The sequence below is a fragment of the Anticarsia gemmatalis genome, chromosome 24, assembly GCF_050436995.1.
Source record: "Anticarsia gemmatalis isolate Benzon Research Colony breed Stoneville strain chromosome 24, ilAntGemm2 primary, whole genome shotgun sequence".
Lineage (NCBI taxonomy): Eukaryota > Metazoa > Arthropoda > Insecta > Lepidoptera > Erebidae > Anticarsia > Anticarsia gemmatalis.
The window spans coordinates 7,183,100-7,205,780 of NC_134768.1; the positions used below are offsets into that span (position 1 = coordinate 7,183,100).

Genomic DNA, 22,681 nt, shown 5'->3' on the forward strand with positions numbered 1-22,681 from the left:
TGTACAGTCGGTACTGTCGAGTATCGAAAGTTTGACATTCAGAATGTACTGCCAAAATAGTTTCTACGACGCCCGTCAGAGGCGCTGATCAGATTTTCATACAAAATTTCTGATGATGTCAGGCCGGTTGTAGTAGAGAATCGAGCTACTGATCATAGATTCTCCGTGGCAGACATTTATACCACCTACCAAACCTTTTCCAGAGTAGGTAGGCAGGGACACACAATGCCACTTGGTACCTACAAACTTCTAAATGATAATTATCATTTAGAGCCATTAATATTTCACTCAATTTTTAATATATGCATGAGATATTCATATAAACGCTTTGTAAACACAAGACTCCCCTGTTTAGGTCAATAAACTCGTTTTAAACACGTGAAGGTGTTTACTAATTTAACGTTTTTGGCGAATGTTCGGGCATTCAATTTAATGCCACATACTGTAGGTAAATAGAATAAGAACATATAAAACCGGCTAAGTGCGAGTCACCTTATTCAAAGCAAGTCAAGTCAAATATTCTTTATTTCATAAACTTTAACAAGTATTTGAAATCGTCAAAATATTTTTTATCTACCACCGTTTCGGAAAAGCTGTTGCTTGTGAGAAGAAACGGCAAGAAACTCACGGCTTGCTCTTTTTAATTCTGTCCCCGATAGTTGAAAAGACGCATCTAACAATACACAGGTACACTATATATTCCTTTGCTCTCATCACCTAGTGGGACGGATAACCGACACGACTTGTGAGAGATCAAGCGCAGGACCGACGGCTTTACGTGCTCTCCGAGGCACGGAGGTCTTCGACTTCAACTTCCTAACTCCGAGCAATTTCTAAGAAATTCTTAACAGAAAAACTCAGAAAAGACTTTTTGGCCTGACCCGGGGTTCGAACCCCAGACCTCTCGCACGGTAGTCGCATACACTACTAACCGCGCCACAGAGGCAGCAATTTCATATTAAGGTATATTGTGTATGCAAATAAAAATAATGAATGTTAAATAGGCGAATCGTACATGTCAGATTCAATATGTTACATAAATATAATAAATAAATAAATTTAACCCATCAATGTCCCACTGCTGGGCAAGGGTCTCCCGTAATGAGGGAGGGGTTAGGCCTTGAGTCCACCACGCTGGCCAAGTGCGGGTTGGGGACTTTGCATGCCCTCTATAAATGTTTTAATCAAATTTTAGGCATGCAAGGTTTCCTCACGATGTTTTCCTTCACCGTTAGAGCATGTGACAATTATTTCTAATACACACATAACTTCGAAAAGTCATTGGTGTGTTGCCTCGGGTTCGAACCTGCGTCCTCTTGCGTGGGAGGTGTCAACTTATACCACTCGGGTATCACTGCTTTATATACGTTACATACGAACGTACAAATCAGTACACAACTTTAAACGAAAAACTCTCACGTATCATCATAGAAAAGTATAATAACATAACGTTATATAATTATATTGCATATTTATAAGCTTGCAAATTAGTAAGTAAAAGTGGAAACCATACTTTCGGTAGTACATTGAATAATTAATATGTATTGTGAAAACGGATGTCAAATACATTAGTATGTATAAATCGACACATATATCCTTTACTGCGAACAAACTGAATAGATTCGTATCTTGTCATGTGAGTGTAATAATTAAAAAGATTCCGACGAATTGAGAACCTCCTCCTTTTTTATAGTCGGTTAAAAATGTAGACAAGTCTACATTAAGGAGCGATTCTATCATACTATCGACAATTAATTTTCTATGAGAGACTGATTAGAGCCCCTAGCAGATTTAATAAGAACTATTTTCTGTAAGTAATTTTTAAAGGCTCGTTAGTCATAGTACCGATTGTAAAAAAATGCTCTACTTGTTGTTTGTTTGTCGTATGGTTAGTGGTCAACCTAGTGTCAAAGTTCTTCAAGCCGTCCGAAAAGCCTTCGACATGGCTTAACGACTGTTATCTTAGCAGACAACAACCGGAACCGACTTTTACGTGCCCTCCGAAGCACGGAGACGCCCAGCTCAAATACCACTATGCGGTCACCCATCTATGGAATGACCGCGCCAAGGGTAGCTTAACCCACAGATCGTTTACCGACCAGTGAGCGCAACTGGCTATGGGCGGCTATGCTCAACTGCAGTCACGTTAGGTACATACTGTCATCACCATAAATATGTATACAGTATAAAGTTCTCATAAAAATATCGTCATACAATTTTTGGAAATTTGTATACACAGATCGTTTTAAAAACATGACCAAATCGTGTCTCAAGCAATTTATAAAAAAATATTATTACCAAAAAAATTGTATTGTCAACTAAAATAAAACCCAGTGGCAAGGATTTTAAAAACGATGTCATATAAAAAAGTTCATTAGACAAAACGTAAAATTTCACGTTAGTATGGATTTATTAAGTACTTTACCAACTCATAAAATATTAAGTGTTATTAATCGGTTATTTTAATTAAGGTACGTGTAATGTGATGTTTCATTGCTCAAAAATATGTGGCTGACGACGGCGTATTTACTTATATTGTGTGAGTGAAAACGTACAGTCAGCTCCAAAAGTAGCTGATCATACTCAATCGTTTGAAACCCTATATACTGAATTTTGCACATTATTCCATGGAAACAACATTTGCCATTGATTGAAATGTTTAATTCTTACTCATTCTACCTGATTTTGTTGTGGAATAATGTGCACACTTCTGTATATAGGGTTTCAAAAGATATAGTATGATCAGCTTCTTTTGGAGCTGACTGTACGAATATAACAAGCTTAATTTAACTAGATTATGATTATGATTAATCTAGAAGGAAACGCACGTACAAAAGATTATTATAAGAAAAGGTGTTTTAAAAAAAATACTCATATTTGACGTAATAAGGTACCTGGGTCGGATATGGCCAGCCGAAAAATATGGCCTCATACCATTCATTATTAGAGGCACGAAATATTGTAACGCCACCATAAATTATCTCTAGTATCGCATATCCGAACGGCGCACATGTCAACCCTTCCAGCACCCTGCTAGTCGCCTAGTGTCGGTTAAACTAAATCATGCAAGAGGTGTAGAATAATGTGGCCATATTTTTTGTTTCAGATGTACCACCCAACAACGGTATAATAAGATTGTATTCCGATGATGTGTATCACACGTTATTCGGCGACCTTTCCAAAATGAACGATTTGCTCACTTACGAAGGTACTATATCAGAGGCAGGCGTATTACCAGAATATTTAGAAAAACACAGACGTCGCCTCGTCGAGGAAGATATCGAAGACACAGGCAACGACAATGTTTCTAATGAATTTAAAAAACTATCGTCCAAAATGCAGATAATGGCAAAAAATTTAAATCGCAGATTAAATTCGATGAATTTGACTAGAAGAAGCGGAGTTCCGACGAGGAGAGATGCTGATGATAGCATTTTGTATAATTCGACACTCCCTTACGACGAAGAAGACCTTAGAGCACTTTATCAACCTGATGGATGGTGGAAAGCAGTGGCAAGTTACGTATTCACTGATATAAATCTCATCAGAAAGACATTAGCTCTTGAAAGGATGAAAATAACAAAGGTGCACAAACTAATGTTGCAATTTTTAATACACACAAGACATGAAGTAGGGAAAGCTTTGAGACAAAGAGCATATTTTAGATGGGACAAGAGGTATCAGTTAGGCTATCTCTTCAACAGATTAAGAAGATTAAAAACTGAACAGTTGAAGATAGTGTGGCATTTACATCAACGAAGAAATCATACAGAGTACGAATTAGCCTATAAACCTCAGATGAACCCTAGAATATATTCTTTGTACATGTATGAAAAGGCAGCTGCCTATGACGTTGATATACGTGACACGTGTAAATATATACACGATGTATTTGATACTAAGACACCTGTAGATTACATAACACCATGGGTCCATCGCTCTTCCCTGAGTAAAACAACACCACGGCCAGTTCCGGGGCCACCTTAAAAATAATCCTAGCTGAGTTTCGTCCCAGTGGTTGATTTTAAATAAATATTCTCTTTCAATTTCGTGTTTGTTGAACTGCTGTAGTCTAACAACTTTATAGAGTGTTGTATAATATACACGGTTTGCGACTGGCGGAGGTAAACAAAATCATTTTGAATTATAAACTTCACACACTTATGTAGCTGACAATAACCCGTTTGCTACAGGTTAGTTTATGTTGAGAATATATAGAATTATATATTAACCGTCCAAGCCAAAGCTCTCTACTAAGTTGTCAGACTAAAGTTAATGTTCTATCAAAGTGCTCTCGCCTTGAGCATTCCCTCAATGTGACATTTCAGATGACGTTTAAACCGTTACATTTCAGCCTTCCTGACTTGACATCAATTATAACTTTTATATTCTCGCGTTGCATGTTTAATGTTTAATAGAATACGGGAATGAACGCGAACACGCATTTCACCTTAAAATGTTCATTTTAATGTAAAATCCGTGTTCGCGTTAATTCCCGTATTCTATTAAACATTGACATCAATTCCCTATACCGTATCACGCTGACTTTCACACGGTCATTTGATTCCAAAATAAGCAGAGCTTGTACTGTGGTAACCAAATAACTGATGAACATACTTAAATATATGTAAATACATACTTATATAGGTAATTAACAACCAGGCTTAGGAAAGATACCACAAATAGTTGTACCGGGTGAGATTCGAACCCACCACACGCGGCGCGGCGGCATTTTAGCAGTTATAGCGGCGAGATGACCACTTTAACTACTGCGCCAAACAGCCAGTTGAAAGTGTTACTAAACATGCCTAGGTTTGATGTCTGGGTCGGGCATACTGCTATTTGTATTTTCTTTATTACTCGCAATATTATAATATTTCTCAATAGTAGCCCAGAGTTTGACAATGTGCCCGTTATACAGCTAATAGGCTAACCTTAATAATGATGTTAATGGCGAAATGTGGGCGTATATCACACATCTCTGCCAACACCTTCTAGTATAAGAAGAGTAATGTTATATATAGATGGTATTAATAGCTAAATCTGCTAAATATCTCGATTAAACACGAAAACTTAAATATTTTAAGTTATTCGTAGCGCCTTTGCTCTTTTAAATGGCAATTTGTTTAACAATACATAAACATTTTTTTATATAATTTTAACTTACTCGTCCTACTCTTGCACTGTCTTACCAATGTCAATCGATTGTTGTCAATGTCATGTAAATACGCAATGTTTTTTTTTACCCATTGCTTTCCTACTGTAGGGCAAGGGTCTTCTTCCAAACAAGGGGGAGGGGTTAGACTTTGAGCCCACCACGTTGGCCAAGTGCGGGTTGGGGACTTAGGACAAAAGGCAAAGGCAAAATTAAATGTATTAAACAAATTTTAGGCCTGCAAGATTTCCTCACGATGTTTTCCTTCACCGTTAGAGCAAGTGATAATTATTTCTAATACACACATAACTTCGAAACGTCACTGGTGTGTTGCCTCGGGTTCGAACCTGCAATCAGTGCGTGGGAGGTGCCAACTAAAACCACTCGGCTATCACGGCTATTCGCAATGTTAGGCCCACGCAATAGGGGGCGAGCCTATTGTCATACGACGGACACGTTAAAAATCTCCGGGCTACAATAAAAAATATATATATTCTATTATAAATAAGAAAATACCAATTCCAAAAAGGATGGTACGGCAATGTTGCTTCGTGCTCCACTGTACTCTGTACTCGTGCCCCTAAATATCACTTGCAATGCCTTGGTATACAACTCAGTATACGTATCACGTATCTCAGTTGACAACTAGTGTACCTACGTCGAATTGATGGTCACTATTCAATTCATTGCTGCTTCGACGTAACATGTTAACCACTAAGAGAGAAAACAATGTACAGCATAGTGGCTTTCAAATAGTTGTCAACTGAGCTGATAGCCTCCCTGACCTCGTAATCATTAGTCGTATGCACTACGGCCACAGAGGTAGTGTAATAAATAATTCTTAAGTAGCAATTTAATGAGATCTTCAAATTAAGTGCTAAACAATATGAATTAAAAACGATTTATAGTTCATAATGCATTCATCTTACTCAAGAATTATATGAAAACAAGTAAATGAGTTCCTTTTTCTAATATTATGAAAAAATGATTATTTTAGCACTATGTTTGTTATTATGTAAGTACGTCCAACTAATATTATAAATTCAAAAGTTTATATACGCACCCATCCACCTTTTAGGTAGTCTAAAATAGTGTTAAAAATAGTTCCAGAAGCACCCACTAAAGGCATTTATCAGGTATTTTTATCAAAATTTTGTATTTAGGTATAGAGGTATATCGTGTTTGGGTTATTTTTAGATAGTTTTTAAACCTTTTCACATTGCAGCTATTCAAATCTCAGCAAGCATAAAGCTTACTCCCGGGGTACCCGTACCAGGTGCAGCATTACTTGAAGAAATATTCACAAGGCACCTCAAAACCGAAGGAACTGTTTGGAACTTTGTCACAAGAAGAAACATGGAACCCAATAACACTGAATCATTCTATGCTGATGACAATCTAGATCTTAGTGTTCTTGATTTAGGCAACGTCAGGAAATTAATCAGCATAGCAAAGAAGAAATACCAAGATGAGGCAAGAAAAAAAGCGTACAGCGATTTTCGTCGGCGAATCCGGTATTTACCAACGAAACCTGGAGAAAATGCCCACACTATACGTACCGCTGGCTTCAAGGATCATCCTAGATGGGACCCTTACTTCTTCTTACCTTTAATAGATAGAGAGAGAGAAATAATTAAGTGTTTCGAAATGATGAAGCAGAGCATTTACGCCTCGCAGTTTAGACTTGAAGAATCAAGGAAATTTAGGGTTAAATTTAGCGATAATCCAAGCTATAAAATTGCTCTATTGTACGGAGCATGTACACATAATATCAGAAAAATTGAGAGTTTGTACCACCAAGCGAAGAGGTTTCCGGTTAGGACACATTACGTGTGGTACTTGATTGTGTACGAAAGGATGCTCGTCGTGAATGTAGATATCAATGATGCTGCTGAAAGAATGTTTATGATCCATGGTGAGTGGCTTAAAACTAGAAGAGTGAGAAGAGTTAAAACTACACGACCACCTATCGACTTTGATAAATCACCACCGCCAATGCCTCCCAAAGCCGGTTAATATTTTGGGCGGATTTTCTTGTGCCTGTCTTTTCTGGTGAGGAAAGTAGGATAACGGTCCGCTATTTCCAATGATTACTAATACTTATATATTTTTTAGGTAATAAGTACAGTTTATTAATTATTTATTAAAGATACATGCCTCAAATCTTAAGTATTAGGTCGGGGAAAAAGTCTTTTTGCATCATAGTATGTATGAACTTGTAATAAAATCTCTTTGGCTTCAAGAATCACAAATAAGTACACAAACATTAGGTTTCTTGCAGTGAGCTCGTGAGGTACCCAAATATCGAGCTTTTTTGTGTAGAGAAAAGTTTTTATTACAAGTTTATACAATATACTATAATGCGAAAAGACGTTTTCCCCGTAACTTGTATCAAAAATGACTTGGTGTAAAATATAAACTGTGTAATAGAATACGGTATGGTTATTACCAAACGCCTGAGTGGGTAGCTAAACAGTAAAAAACTTATCAACACTTTGTCTCTCGCGGGAATAGAACCCTAGAAAGCGTAGTCAGCAAGCTTATACGCTACCGCCCTGACCACAGGTAGGAAGTCTCAAAATATTTCTCTTTTGCAAGTGGCATCTTTTTAAAACTGGCAGAATATTGTTCGATTGCACACCAACCTTAACTCAGTAGGAGACCAGCAAGCTTGATAGTGTAAAGGTTTTTCAATAGATGGCGCTGTTTTAAAAGATTATATTGTAGAGTTATATTACAGATATTATTTTAGTATTACTAACTATTGGAAGGTGTCTTTAACTCATATAACTCGTAATTATAAATAATTCATATTAAATGGTCAACCGACTAATTTATTTTACGACAATTTCATAATTATAACTTAAAAAGAAAAATATTCCTTTATATTTAACTATCACCCCTGTTATGTCTGAAAAGATAGATAGTATTCGAACCCGGAACCTTGGGAATAGCAGCCGCATAAATGATCGCTTAACCCACAAATTAAAAAGTTAAACTACAGAATAAAAAGATCATACCAAAAATACTTTAAAATTTGTTCATTGTGATATTAGGTAAATACGACAATGAATTATGAGATTACCGGTAGTATCTTGTTTGATTTGACTATTTGTCGATAGTGAAATACATTGACATAAAGAATGGCAAGCGTGTTGGACTACAAGTTGGGTTGGATTGTAAGTTGGTTTAACTTTAACATACGGAGAAATTATTGACTAGCGGCACCGTGCTCATTTCGTAAACGAACTAGGTAATTATTTCAATGCCTACGAATAGTTTAAAGCAATATATACAAATTTCAAACATCCAAATGACTTAAGTTGTTTTTTTTTGTTATATTAATATAAAAAAATACCTCCTTTGAAAGTACAACCTTATTATCTTTTTACTAGTGTATGACTTTCAGCAACATGATTACGAAAATGTCATGATAAATGGTGCAGTACTTAAGCGTAACGCTTGGACAAACGTCGTGACAGGGAGGAAAAATGTTAAACTGTAGAGCAAATAAATGAGTTTCAGGTTTCCGAAGACAATGTCCAGGATACAGCAAAGTGGAGAGGAACGATTAGATAGGCTGACCCCACTACCATATAGGATTCGAGACGAGACGAGAGACAATATTATAGTATATTCGTCATCACACAAACATTTCTCCGGGTTCATATTCAAATCAGATACGGCTAGCTTAGCCTTTCTTTCAAACTATGTTGGAGTCGGCTTCCAGTCTCAACGGATGCAGCTAAGTACCAGTGTTTTACACGCAGCGACTGCCTGGCTGACCTCCACAACCCAGTTACCTGAGTTATAACGCGTTACCCTTCGGGAAGACTGGTTGTCAGACTTTCAAGCTTCTGACTACTGTTAACGACTGTCAAAGATCTTCGAAAATGACAGCCGGGACCCGCAATTTAACGTGCCTCCCAAAATATGTTGAATCAGGAACGGAGTATCATTTGTTACAAGGGAACCCAGTTAACCACTGCACCTACTACTGCACTACTGTGCAGACAGTCGTTACTGTTGTGATAGCCAACAAAATTGAGGCCCACCGTCCAACAAGTTGTCCTCTCGTCGCTCGACGCAATACTCGCCCGTGTGTATTCCACTACAGCTTTCACAGACATTTTTAACTTCATCACGACTATGAACATAGAGGTTAGATCACAAAGATATCATTAGAATTCAGCTAATTAAAGAATTTTAAAGGGTTTTATAGTTAGATTCGTTTTAAGCGAAAGTACTGCTTAGGCAATTTTTTTTGAGTAACGCTTTCAGAGTTGATAGAATTTGAAAAATATTTTGCTTTATTTTTCCGTTACCATTTATAAATTTTTTTTTGGACAACTCGCTTGTACTATACAACTGATGAACATACTTATATACTTCGAAATACATATTTATATAGATAAATTAACATTCAGGCTCAGAACAAATACTCGTGCTAATCACACAAATGTTTGTCCCGGGTGGGATTCGAACCCGAGCCCCGCGGCGCTACGGTTATTGCGGCAAGGTGACCACTTAAACCACTGCGCCAAAGTTGCCAAAGTTAAATACAAGCCAGGAGAGGCTATGATGATATAATACAAAAGAGTTGAGAGAGGAAGGTAGTAATTGTAAAAGAAAAGTTTTAAATTTCAAGAATTAAGTGTATTAGTGTGTAGTGTGTGCAGGAATGAAGGAATGGTAGCAAGTGGAGTTCTTAAGTCTTTATCCCCATGTAAAAAGGGCGTGTTTCTGTAATATTAAACCCATCACTACCAGCCATCAGTCTTCTCTTAGAATGAAAGAGAGAAGCCTAACAATTGAGAAAAGGTTAACCATAATCATATTGTGTAAGGAATTTACGGTGGCAGGTGCAAAATTATAAGACTATTTAAAAATGGCATTTAATTTATTATCAAACTAGCTGACCCGCGCAACTTTGCACACATACGAGAGAATGGGTCATAATTTTCCACGTTTTTGTATCATTTTTTACCTGTACTCTGCTCCTGTGGTTGTAGCGTGATGATAGCCTATAATCTTTCTCAATAAATAGGCTATCCAACAGTAAAATATTTTTTCAATTCGCACCAGCAGTTCCTGACTTTAGCGCTTTCGAACAAACAGACCAACTCTTAAGCTTTATAATATTAGTATAGATAGCATTAGTAAATTGGTAATTTTGAAGGACAAGCGCTAGTGGATATTTTAAGCTGTGAATTGCGCTACGCGTTACATGTACATCTGAGTAACAATGTTTTATACGCATTAGTTTGTCTAATCGCCTAGGTGTAATTAATGTGTTAAATGCATGTTCAAATGCAGCTTGAGGTGCAATCACGAATGTTTTCTGTGATGTAATCTATTTCCTTTATATCCAATTTCTAGTTATTTGATTTTACTTATGCTCTAATACTGGGAAGTTTTATAATTCATGCAACCATAAAAACAGTGGCCAGGAGTGTCTTGCTAGCTCTTCTTATTAGTCCTACCTTCGGAACTGGGGGTAAATTCACTTTCTATAATTGTTTATCATAATTGTTTTATTGTTTATCATAAACCTTTTTTCCAAATTTCATCAAAATCTGTTAAGTATTTTTTTGCGTGGAAGAGCAACAAATATAGTTCCATCTTCACAAACGGACAAATGCAATGGCATGTCGTACATACATTTATATCAAAAATAAACTCAAACCTAGTACTACAAGCAAAACGGTACTAAATGTGACACTTCTATTCGATTGCAATTCAAATCGATTCATTTAAAGTAATATCGATGTCACACGAAAGTCGAGTCGAATAATCGAATGATATGTATTCGTTCTACGGCTGTCAATACGTGAGGGAAAAGGTGTTTCTGTGATGTAATAGGATTTTATAGGCTTTCGATTTTTTTTGACAAAATTACTAGAGAAGAAATACGAAATTCGTAACCTTACTTTTTAAACTATCTTATTTACTTACGCCATTTTTTTATTTAAACCATCAGGGTATCCTAATGGCAATGGGTATCTACACATCTAAAAAATGCGAATGTATTTTAATAGGTATCTGAGTTTAAAATACTATTAAAAGAAGAGCAGAAATGACATTTTTTTTTTCCTCTAATGATACAGGGGCTAAAGATAGTTATAACTAATGATCACTTGCTGAATAAAGGATAGCTTTCCTCGCTTATATATTTTTTTATTTTTGTTAAAGTAATAAAAACTCTCCCGTAGAGGCCTTCGCTTCGAGAGTTTTGGCTTCAAGTACTCAATCAGCAATTGCTTGGTGTTGTCAAATTATTACTTTTTAACTCATGCGTTGCATGTTTAATGTATAATAGAACACGAGTATTAACGCGAACCCGCCTCATATACACGAAGTCCTGTCATCGCTGCTCCAGTCAGCCTGCGACCACGGCGAGTGCAACCTGCGCCGAAACGTTAGGCATTTTAAGGTAAAATGCGTGTTTGGAAATTAATATCGCAAACCTCCTTCAGAAAGCGCGTGAATCCGTTGCTCCTGCGCTTGACCTCTCTCACCGGTCGTGTCGGTTACCGACCCACCGCGCTATGAGAGTGAAAGAGCAGACAGTTTACTTGTATATTATGCACACGAGATATACCGATATAGACACAGGTTATATCGGTGACTAGCTGACTCGCGCAACTTCGGTTGCGTCACATAAGAGAGAATTGGTCAAAATTTTTCCCATTTTTGTTACATTTTTTACTGGTACTCTGCTTTTATTGGTCGTAGCGTGATGATATATAACCTATAGCCTTTCCTGATAAATAGGCTGTCTAACACTGAAAGAATTTTTCAAATCGAACCCGTAGTTCCTGAGATTAGCGCGTTCAAACAAACAAACCAACTCTTCAGGTTTATAAAATTAGTATAGATGTTCTTCTGGTTAGGTGCGCAGTATTCGTTACCGGTGGTCCTGTATGACAAGATGTAAGGAATGAAGCAGAAGTTTGTTGGGTAGCTATTTTTTTTGCTGTCTGCCTACCCTTATGGGAAATAGACTCGAAATAATGTTGTATATATGTTACTGTAAAAGCCCGAACGGTGGTAAATCCTAAGATTTTCCGGTATAACCTAAGATTTACCAACTCGCAATGGTAAAAGTCCGAACAATTCTTTTATTTCGAACTTTTACCTATATTCACTTGATGATATCGAGATGTCGCCGGAGCCCCGCTTCGCGGGGCTCCTCCTTCTGGGTGGTTAAAAAAAAATAACCACGAAGGCTAAGGTGGGAGCTTCGCTTTGCTCGCTCCCACCTTAGCCTTCTAACCTAACCTACCCATGTCGCTTTGCCCAAAACTCCTTCTTTATAACTATGTCACAGTATTTAATTATACCGTGAAATAGTTATAAACATAGTTATGAAGAAGGATTTTTTTATATATCGTAACAAAGTTTTTTAACTCTGGCTTGTTCGGACTTTTACCATTGAGAGTTGGTAAATCTTAGGTTTTACCGGAAAATCTTAGGATTTACCACAGTTCGGGCTTTTACAGTAACATATTATACTTGCCGCAAATAAACACACACCTGAGATGTTGGTTGGCTTGCTTCAATATTAAATCAAGCATTGGTACGATTCCCTATGGTTCAGTACTATTGGGTTTTGTTTATTGATATTATATTAATCTTAATTGTGGATCGGAATTTACTAACGTGACCAGGATAATGAAAATTTAGAAAATTTATCTCTTACCCCTCTACCTACATCCGAGACTATAAACCAACCTTAATATTTTAAAAAACATACAGTCTTATTCATAAAAATATATGAAGTTATGAAAGGGTTATAAAGTGTTTTGTTTCTTTCACTCGTTAGCGAAATGAAAAAGAGAAAACATATTATAGTAGCTTTTTAACTAAAATAGGTTTATAGTGTGTTTATGAATAAGAGGGATAGAATATAAAAACCATTCAAAACACATAATCACACACATTTCATACAAGTCACACTTTCATACATAATTACGGTATTTCGTAACAACTAACACGAAGATTTATCGCCACAGATGAAAGTTTTATTATAGTGGAACCGATCGTTGTATCGATATTTTGCGTGACGTCGGCTATTTGAAACACGTGTGTATGTGCCACGAGTAAGAAGCTGGGATTGATGTGGCATTTTTATTTTGTCTACTTTAAATTAAACAAAACCTTTAAATATTAATTTTATATGTACAAACGAAAAAAGAAAAAAAAGAAGTAAATATCTATACTAATATTATAAAGCTGAAGAGTTTGTTTGTTTGTTTGTTTGTTTGTTTGTTTGAACGCGCTAATCTCAGGAACTACTGGTCCGATTTGAAAAATTCTTTCACTGTTAGATAGCCCATTTATCGAGGAAGGCTATAGCCTATATATCATCACGCTACGACCATTAGGAGCGGAGTAATAACGAAAAATGTTACAAAAACGGGGAAAATTATGACGTGACGCAAGCGAAGTTGCGCGGGTCAGCTAGTAATTAAAATAAGGCGTCGAAACAAATTACCCTTGATGTTTTGTCTCAATTTATTTTCAAATTATTGTTCATGTTCATCCCAAATTTGTCATTTTTGTGTTGCCCTTATCCCAAGCTATGTAGAGTGGGCAACATTTATTTTATTCAGCTCCTCTTTTATTTCCTTGTCCACTTTTAAACAATCCGTGGACATTTTTGGTCTTCCTCTACCACCATTCCAGTCACATTTTCTCAGACCATGATAGATAGTAGAGTAGATATTTAGATATCTACTCTAACATGCTAATCCTTAAGTTCAGCCTTTTAAACGTTGCCGCTGCCTGAGTGCTGGAAGAAAACACGTTTTAGAATGTATTTAGGTTTATGTAATAAATCGAATCTGAAATTTCCAAAGAAAAATATTTTAACAATTCACCATGTTTTTTTTAAATCAAATAACTATTATAAGCGGTGCATACTAGGCAAGGATCTCTCCTGAATTGAGGGGCATTGAGTCCACGCAGTCGCACGTTTGCCAAGTGCGAGTCCCAGCTGCAGCAATACCATATCCATCATTAACTTCTACGCTCACTATTCCTACATCCATGTTACACGACGTAATAATATACATTTATAATACTGTGATTTAATGCGCAAGTCTTCAGTTCATTCACTGTTCTACTATTTTATAGATTTGTCTAGACTATATCACATCACACTATTAGTATTAATGAATGTATTAATAATACAAACGCATCAGGTCAAATGCCCGATTTAGGCACTCGCCAAATAACACGCACACACATACATGCTCACAAACACATACACGCATGCGCACACACAAACACACACACACATACCTACCTACATACTCACACACCCAATTAATTCACAGGCCGTATATAAATTAGAAGAAGCAATTAACTTCTTAACTGAACGTTTGAGGTAAACGTTGAACACTTTCGCTAACACTTAGCACTTGAGATTTGAACCGTGCAATTACAGGTTTGAATTTTTTGATATCGTTCCTTAATTATAGTAGCAGTTATCATGTTATTTGTTTTGCTGGTCGCTTTTTTTATCACCACGCCACCATCAAGCAAATATAGGGTATATGACAAGTGTATTGCGTTTGAATTTCGGCGTAAACAAGTTAAAATAATATATGACTGTTTATCAACTAATTATAAGTTAATTTCCATGGTCGGATAAAAGTACTATTTGGAGTAATAGATAATTTGCAGAGGAGTTTGGTAACATGCTTTTACATACGACTAACATTCTAAAAGGCAAAACGGATGCATTTCATAAAACACTGTCTACACGATTAACTAAAACGGGCGTGAAACTACAAATAAAGAACCAACAAGGTGCTAATTGACAATACCAATATAATAACAAACACTTAAACGCTAAAGTATCATCATTTCTATTTAGCGAGTAAACACAAAAAAGACACCGAATCATGTCTTTTTACAATAAGACGAAATTACTGTTGATGTTTTGTAACAATTTGTATCGCCTGAGTATGAATGAACTGTCTTTTATGTTGTTTTTCGGATGGTTATCTTAACACAATTGGATCAACTTTGAATTTTCTTTTTGAAGCGCAAGCAGCTTCCCATCTTTGATAGTGGTTGAAGTGTCAGTAGCATGCAAGCCGCCACCCCCACGCTTCAGGTGGGATAAATGGTATCTCAAAAATTTACTTAGTTTACTGATCGTTTGTCAACTGATAAGTGGGGTACTAGGTAGGTGGGTAAAAATGGGGCCGACAACGGCCAGTTTAATAATAATATGTGCAGAGCTTCATCTATAATGTCCAACCGTGTGCACAATACGCCACTCACAATTCCATCACATTCATAGCTCTGAAGGAGCATGAGAGAACAGGCGCGAGACCGTGGACAGTGCTCTCTGAAACACGGTTGACTAAGACCTAAACATCCTAACACCAAACAAGCACTGACAACAATATATTTCTTGATAGAAAATTCATCAGTTCTCTCTGTAGAAACAGCAATAATAACTAGGCCACAGGTGTCTCAATTTAACACAAAAAAAAAACATCTTCCATAAATAAAATCCCTTCATAATTTACGGCCATGTCGCTTCTATTCGCATACATCTAACCACTTTTACTTTTGACGAATTTAATTTGCAAACCAGTTTACATATTATATGAAAGTTGAATAATTCTATGCTTCTATGATATGTTAGGAATTTGGTGAAAAATTACACATTCTAGTTGTTTCGTATCTAGGCTTTTCGTGTGTGCGTTTTCTCTTTGTTGTTATGAAAGGTTTTTATTAAGGCTGGCCACTGTCCACAACTCCTAGCAAGTAACAAGATTTATATATTTTTTTATATCTATTACTTTGACTTCCTCTGGTTTATTTTCACAGGGAATAGCTAAAATTGTGTAATAATCCAGGTCCATGACCCATCTGCGTACCAAGATTCATCAAAGTCCGTTCAATAGTTTTTACTTCAAAGAGTAACAAACATTCATCCACTATTGGAATTTTTTGCATCTACAATATAAATACTGTTTTAAAACTGTATAAGCGTAAGAAAACTGCAGATGTAACGAATAATTACATCACTATAGCCGTAATCAAAATAAAATATATATTGTATCCGTGACTATTGAATATAAATTAAATACCTGTCAACAATTCCATCATAAGCCGCTGAATAAATTTTACTGAAGGTGACAAACAAAGATTAATACAACAGATTTCAACCCAAAAACTTTTTACGCGTATGAAGTCACAAACGGAAGCTAGGAATACTATAAATGATTCTTTCTTTCTTTAGGCTTCTACACATACAGTGCCGGCTGTACTCAGCCGGTTTATCCTCCTCGGTATGCCGGCGTTTCGCGCGGCTTGCAAGAGCAATTCGCTTCCAAGGTAGTGTTGTGTGTGTTTTAACCAACTCACAACTGAAATGAAACCCGAAGATTATGTGTCCGTTTCTGCAAAAGCCGGGAAGCCAATGTATACTGCATTTAAAGTTTAAGGGGGCTCCCAACATTTTCTTAGCCCATGATCACTTTTATATCATTCTTTTTAGCAGTACCACTATGTAAGTAGATTAAAAATAAAGTGTAATAATTATCCTGAAAATTTTATATTTTTAAGTCATTCGCGGGCCATATTTTGACCACTGGCGGTCCGCAGACCACTGGTTGGGAGCCACTGATTGAAACTGTCATGACTTAATCACTGAACCAATTTTGATGAAAATTATTCTCCCAAATTACACACGGGGTCAGCTAGTAATAAGTAACATAATGGCTCAATTTTAACGGGTAAACGTTCTACCTACAATATTATTTTTTTAGTAGACTTGCGGATACATAGCAAGAGAAAGAAGTATGCCGAAAATCAGATCACGATCACGTTAGAATTTTTTTTTACTTTGTCAAGAATTATAAAAAGATTGACATGAAATTTTCAAGCAGTGTCCTGCAGAGTGTTTTACGAGGAAACCCAAAAAATAATATATGAGTTTATCGCCAATAAATAGACAAGATAACTCGTTAACGATAATTATCAGTTCACACCAACGTAACAGTTACTTTTTTGTAACTCGTAACTGTCTCTCAGGTCTGCTAGGCAATGGTCTCCTCACGAATACCAGAAGGATTAGGCTTGCGTCCATCACGCTGGCCAAGTGCGAGTTTGGAACTTTGCATGCCCTCAAGATATGCGCAGTTTTGGGACATGCAAGGTTTCACGCTGTTTTTCTTCACCGTTAGAGTAAGTGACTTTGCTATCACTGCACATGTATGTATATTATTATGTATAGGAACTTATCAAAGAAAGTAACCGTTTTCAAATTCACGTCATAAAATTCCCAAAGTCTAAAATGCTGCACTGTTCACCCATCGTGCATGTCAGCAAGCGAGGCAGTGATATATTTTAATGAAACACAATTAGATAATTTATAAAAATTGTGATGATAATTAACGCTATAAAGAGTGAAATCTTTTTTTATTGTGAGAAAGTAAATTAAATAACTCACAATCCTTCCGCAGTTGTGTACATACTGTTTAAGTGAAGCTAATGAGGAATATATTAGATTTAAGCAAAGTATTTTGATTTTTATAATAATAAAGTGTTATCACTAGATGTTATGCGCTAAAGTCCTATCGTCGTAGCAGTAGCAGTATGTCTAAATATTGTAAAATATGGGCAATTAATTATGCAAAAAGGTGATGTTACGTACAACTTGATTTTGAATGAATGTCGTGCGTTTTACTACTACCGTTACTTACAGCCACTGATAAATAGAGCAATTCCAGAGGAAGATTTTAGTTTAGTTTATTAATTTTGGGTAGTTTGTCTAAAATCAATCTCATTTATCAAAGCGAAGCAGATAATCTTAATTGTCAAAACCGGGAGTCACTTATTACGTGTCCTACGAAACACAGAATCATCTAAGTTGAATACTAATCGGTCATCCCAGCATGAAATGACCGTGCCAAGGGTTGCTTAACCCACATATCGTTCACCGACCGGCGAGCGCAACAAGCTATGAGAGCAGTCATTTATCAATGAAACTAGTCTCATTGTCCTCTAAGTACAAAAATAAAATACATAGGGTACATAAGGGCATGCAAAGTCCCCAACCCGTTCTTGGCTAGCGTGGTGGACTCAAGGCCTAACCCCTCCCTCATTACGGGAGGAGACCCTTGCCCAGCAGTGGGACATTAATGGTTTAAATTTATTTTAAGATTCTGACCCTTTTCCCTCGTCAACTACTACGTCACTAGTTACAAACTGTTCTACAAAACGAACACTTTCTCATTTGTCGTGATTGAATGAAAACTTACGTATCCGCCAATTACATGCATCACGCATGAAAGAGGTGTAGCGTTACCTATCATTTGTACCAAACAACTCACTATAAATAGATACGCCGTTATTCGGTTATTTGTTATTTTTGGTCGGCAATTTTCTTGTTTGTTTTGTATTAATACGGCTGTTTCTATTGACTGCCTCTGTGGCGCATTCGGTAGTATATTATGTGACGGAAAAGCCTCGGGTTCGAAGTCCGAATAAAGCCAAGAAGTTTTTGTTAAGAAGTCACTGATTTGCCCAGAGTTAGGAAGATGAGAGTTCAGACTTTTGCGACTCTGAGAAAACGTAAAGCCGCTTGCGCCTGACCTCTCACTGGCCGTGTTAGTTGAGCTACTCCGGCTATGAGAGGAGGAGGGGGTTAGGGAATAAAGAGTGTACCTGAGTATATATGCAAAAATTTGGACATATAAGAAAGTGCAGTTGCTTGGCTTCAATAAAACTGGCAGCCGTAGGCGAATGGTCGGTCCCAGTTGTCGTCAATTACGATAACAGTCATTAAACCATGTGTGACCTTCGAACCTTGAACAATTTTGACTAACCCCCGGTTTCTGAGTCCATTTAGCAGTAGTTTATCTATTCAATAGCCTTTATTATATAAGTATCAACGCTATTGAATAGATAAACTACCGCTAAATGTACTTCAGAAACCGGGGGTAAGTTGACCACTAACCAAACGATGAATGAAAGTCTAATTGTAAATACTAGCACATCAGGCCCTTATAATGCAATTCACCTACTTAATTATCATTGCGCTAGTCTACTTAAATATTGATGGTAGGCGCCGGAAAACATCCGCCTTGTTGGTTAATTGTCACGAGTTATTCTGCTCATTTAAATTGCTTTTTAAGCTTTGACGAGGAAATTAGTCTCGTGTAGGCTTAAATGGTCTGTCCGAGTAGTTTTGTGGTATCTAGATTTGATTTCCAGACCGAAATAGTAGGTAGTTCGTAGATACAAAGACGGTATTATGGATTAAATCTAATCAGGAAAACTCCTGACTAATTATAAAGCCTTCGTAATGCTTTTTGAATCCAGTCTTACACTATCTTCGTATGTAGTTGAAGACTGGATTCTAAAAAAAAATAGATGCTACTCCAGTTTCGTAATACACCCCTAGATTATTTGTTATTTTACACGAAATATGATTAGCTGATACCAAAGTTACCGAAAATAAATGTCAAAGTTGACACCCAGCCGTCTAGCCTCTCCAACGCCCACTCAATCCAAAGTCTACACTCATTCACGAATCTCAATCAATCAAATCTAACGAAACGCGAAATCATTCTAAAAATAGAAAATGCACATTACCGGATGTTATATAACCATAAAACATATGAAGTCATGCGAAATATGATTTATAATGCACACCTGATTATGTAATAGTAGAAAACTAGTAATGAGCGGGTTCGATGCTCGGATCGTGTTTTTCGGTTATAGTTTGAACTAACATTTTTATACACTTTATTTTTATTACAAAGGTTAGATAAAGATTGTGCAGATAACTGAGTATTTTTTTTTGGCTAGCCTGTGTGTCATTGAAGCCCTACAAATACGACTGCAAATGATTTTAGGGTCAGAAAATTTGATTTTTGTTTTTTCTGTCCAGAATATTTCAGGAGTAAGTTCGAGCTAATTATAAGTTTTTAACTGAAAATGAGCCTGCTACCTAATATTCCCGGATGTTTAACTTACAACATAGTAACACGCAGTTACATTTTGTATGCGCAATAGTTATTGTATGCCAAATATACTTATTTATTCATTCCTAACACGTTTCATGTGACAGCAACATCATATTACATTTAGTTATGGAACTTGATACTTGCATACAATTGAATTTTATACTATTTACTTTCTCACGCACAATAAAAGTTTAAGTTTGCGCCCAGCGCCCCTAGCGTATTCCGCAACAACTAATATTTTAGGTAGTTTTTGCTCGCTCGCGATTAGATGATGTTGAATGTAAAACAGCACGCAATTTGCGGTGGTGGCCCTTGCATCAAACAAGGGAGATGCTATGGTTAATCAATCTACTCTCAAATGGGTTCATACCACAATCGCAACAACGTGTCTGTGACCGTAGATCATGCAAACCGATCACCCTTTACATATTATTGTTATATGCTTATCGCAAGCATAAAAGAACTTAAAAAAGCATAGTGTCCGTGTTAACCCGTCCTTCTACTAAGACAATTTTCATAAGTAACCTGTGGCTCGATTCTCTACCACTCACTACCGATAACCGATAGCTAATACAATTTGTATGAAAATCTGATCAGCGCCTCTAACGGGCTTTGTAGGAACTAATTTAGCAGTGCATTTTAAATGTCAAATTTTCGATACAGGCTGTAGAAAATCGTGATACTGGAGACTAGAAATATTCAGTTTAGAGGCACGTTTTACTTATACACCATAAGTAATATTTTTTTTTTTCAGATAGTGAAACGCTAGATTACTACATACAACGCTTTGAAATGCACATGATAATGACTTTACTACACAGCACAAATGAAGCTTCATTCATGAACTCAACGTAACATAACATTATATCTACATCAATCAACTTGATGCCACGATAACTACGCTTCAAATCGTTTATATGCAAATAAATGAATGTAAATAAAACAAAATGTTTCATTAAATTTTATTATACAGATAAACTATAAGCAAACTGGCCGAATACTTCGCATTCACTATTGGTTTTCAATAATATAGCGCTGTATAGAGATAGATAGATTTTTTGGCATATAATTTTGTTAATTGCATCTTAATTCTAGATTATAATATGCTTAACCTTCAGAATCTTGACAATGTTACCATGTTAAGACTAAAGAATTATAGGAAATTATCTTAACTAACTACTGACATACTTACTTAATAGACCAATTTTTAGGCCAGACTTTGTCAGGTTGGGCAAAGTGTTATCATTGACATTGTCGTATTATCTCTCTGTTCGAAGAGGAGGTAGTTCAGATTACCACCACGATATTTGCCATCCATTCTTTGGTGAGATGGATACTATTAAAATTTTCTGGTTACACAATTCAGCAGCAGTCAAGAATAAGTAAATGGGCTTTTCTTAAGCCCCTAAAAATACCTGCTTTTTAAATATTTTTATGTAGACTGTCAGTCTCATAAGGAGTTTGCAGACTCGTGACTGCGCGTGCTCACATTACAAACATTTAGGTACAGGCGTTACGCCCTACATACATGTGTATTGTGATTTCTAATACATATGATTAATTCTTTTAACGGTGAACATTTGGGTTTTAGAATAAATTTGCAAATGTATACTATGAGGGCTTGTCATATAAATATACATAATATTTAAATATTTGGGTGGAGACACTAGCCTATCGTGTGTGTTACTGCCTTGCTTTTACGTATAATTTATCCTTTAGTGATACATAATTCGATTGACAGATTTGTAGACAGGAATGACTGGCGTAATTGAGGCGGTATATTCCCAGTTATCCCCTCTAACACCGTCCCTCAGGGTGACAACTGGGAATAAAAGTAGGAAGAAAATTCCCAGTTGTCACCCCAGGGTGACAATGATAGAGGGGACAACAACATGTAAAATCTTTACAACAAAAACAACATTAAGTACTATGACAAATGGTAGAGCAAAAACAAAGCATAAAATTTCGCAAGAAATTTCTTCCAGAAATAACAGTTATGATTGCTATACTTTAATGTTGTGATAGGTAAGGAGACACTTAATACAATATAAGTATTATTTTAGCAATATATATTGCTAAATACATTGTATAAATACAGATTATTGATACTCCTCCATTGTCGTAAGAAAACGCTGGCGTGACGACCATACCTATTTAGAAGGTTAGCAGGAAATGGCCGAGGATCGCGACGGACGATTAACACGAAGTTGAAAATATTCATCAATTCAAATCTAGCCTAAATATTTCGAATTCAAAATGGTAATGTATTCATTGAAAGAGAAAATAAAAAATATGATTGAATATACTTAGTGTTATCGGAGTTTAAATATTCAGATCTTTCAGTCTAGACATTTTCTATCTCTTTCCGTTAGATTTAGATATAACACACTTACATAACACTTTTATAGATCAGATACTAATTTGAAGCTAACATAATAACATGACAATAGAGCCCCCAACTGAATTCGGGAACTCAAAGACATTAGATCAATATTTTACAAAAGTTGAAAATTTAAAAATGTAAAAC

General features: G+C 36.3%; 2 protein-coding genes across 2 annotated transcripts; both read left to right on the top strand.

The window, feature by feature from the left end:
* Positions 1 to 2,454: 2,454 nt before the first annotated feature.
* On the top strand, positions 2,455 to 4,046 carry LOC142983636 (uncharacterized). Its single transcript, XM_076130617.1, has 2 exons — positions 2,455 to 2,539; positions 3,107 to 4,046. Exons 1-2 carry the CDS (start codon positions 2,506 to 2,508, stop codon positions 3,985 to 3,987), a joined length of 915 nt encoding a protein of 304 aa, XP_075986732.1. The 5' UTR covers positions 2,455 to 2,505; the 3' UTR covers positions 3,988 to 4,046.
* Positions 4,047 to 6,041: 1,995 nt separating this feature from the next.
* On the top strand, positions 6,042 to 8,399 carry LOC142983627 (uncharacterized). Its single transcript, XM_076130606.1, has 2 exons — positions 6,042 to 6,170; positions 6,381 to 8,399. The coding sequence occupies exons 1-2, from the start codon at positions 6,140 to 6,142 to the stop codon at positions 7,169 to 7,171; spliced, it is 822 nt and encodes a 273-aa protein (XP_075986721.1). The 5' UTR covers positions 6,042 to 6,139; the 3' UTR covers positions 7,172 to 8,399.
* Positions 8,400 to 22,681: the final 14,282 nt, after the last annotated feature.

What these genes read in the sequence shown, in the direction of transcription:
- LOC142983627 (XM_076130606.1), top strand. Translation starts at nt 6,140, where the DNA reads ATGATTATTTTAGCACTATGTTTGTTATTAT. An exon ending in AGCACTATGTTTGTTATTAT is followed by an intron (nt 6,171 to 6,380) that starts GTAAGTACGTCC and finishes TTCACATTGCAG; the next exon opens with CTATTCAAATCTCAGCAAGC.
- LOC142983636 (XM_076130617.1), top strand. Translation starts at nt 2,506, where the DNA reads ATGTGGCTGACGACGGCGTATTTACTTATATTGT. An exon ending in GGCGTATTTACTTATATTGT is followed by an intron (nt 2,540 to 3,106) that starts GTGAGTGAAAAC and finishes TTTTTGTTTCAG; the next exon opens with ATGTACCACCCAACAACGGT.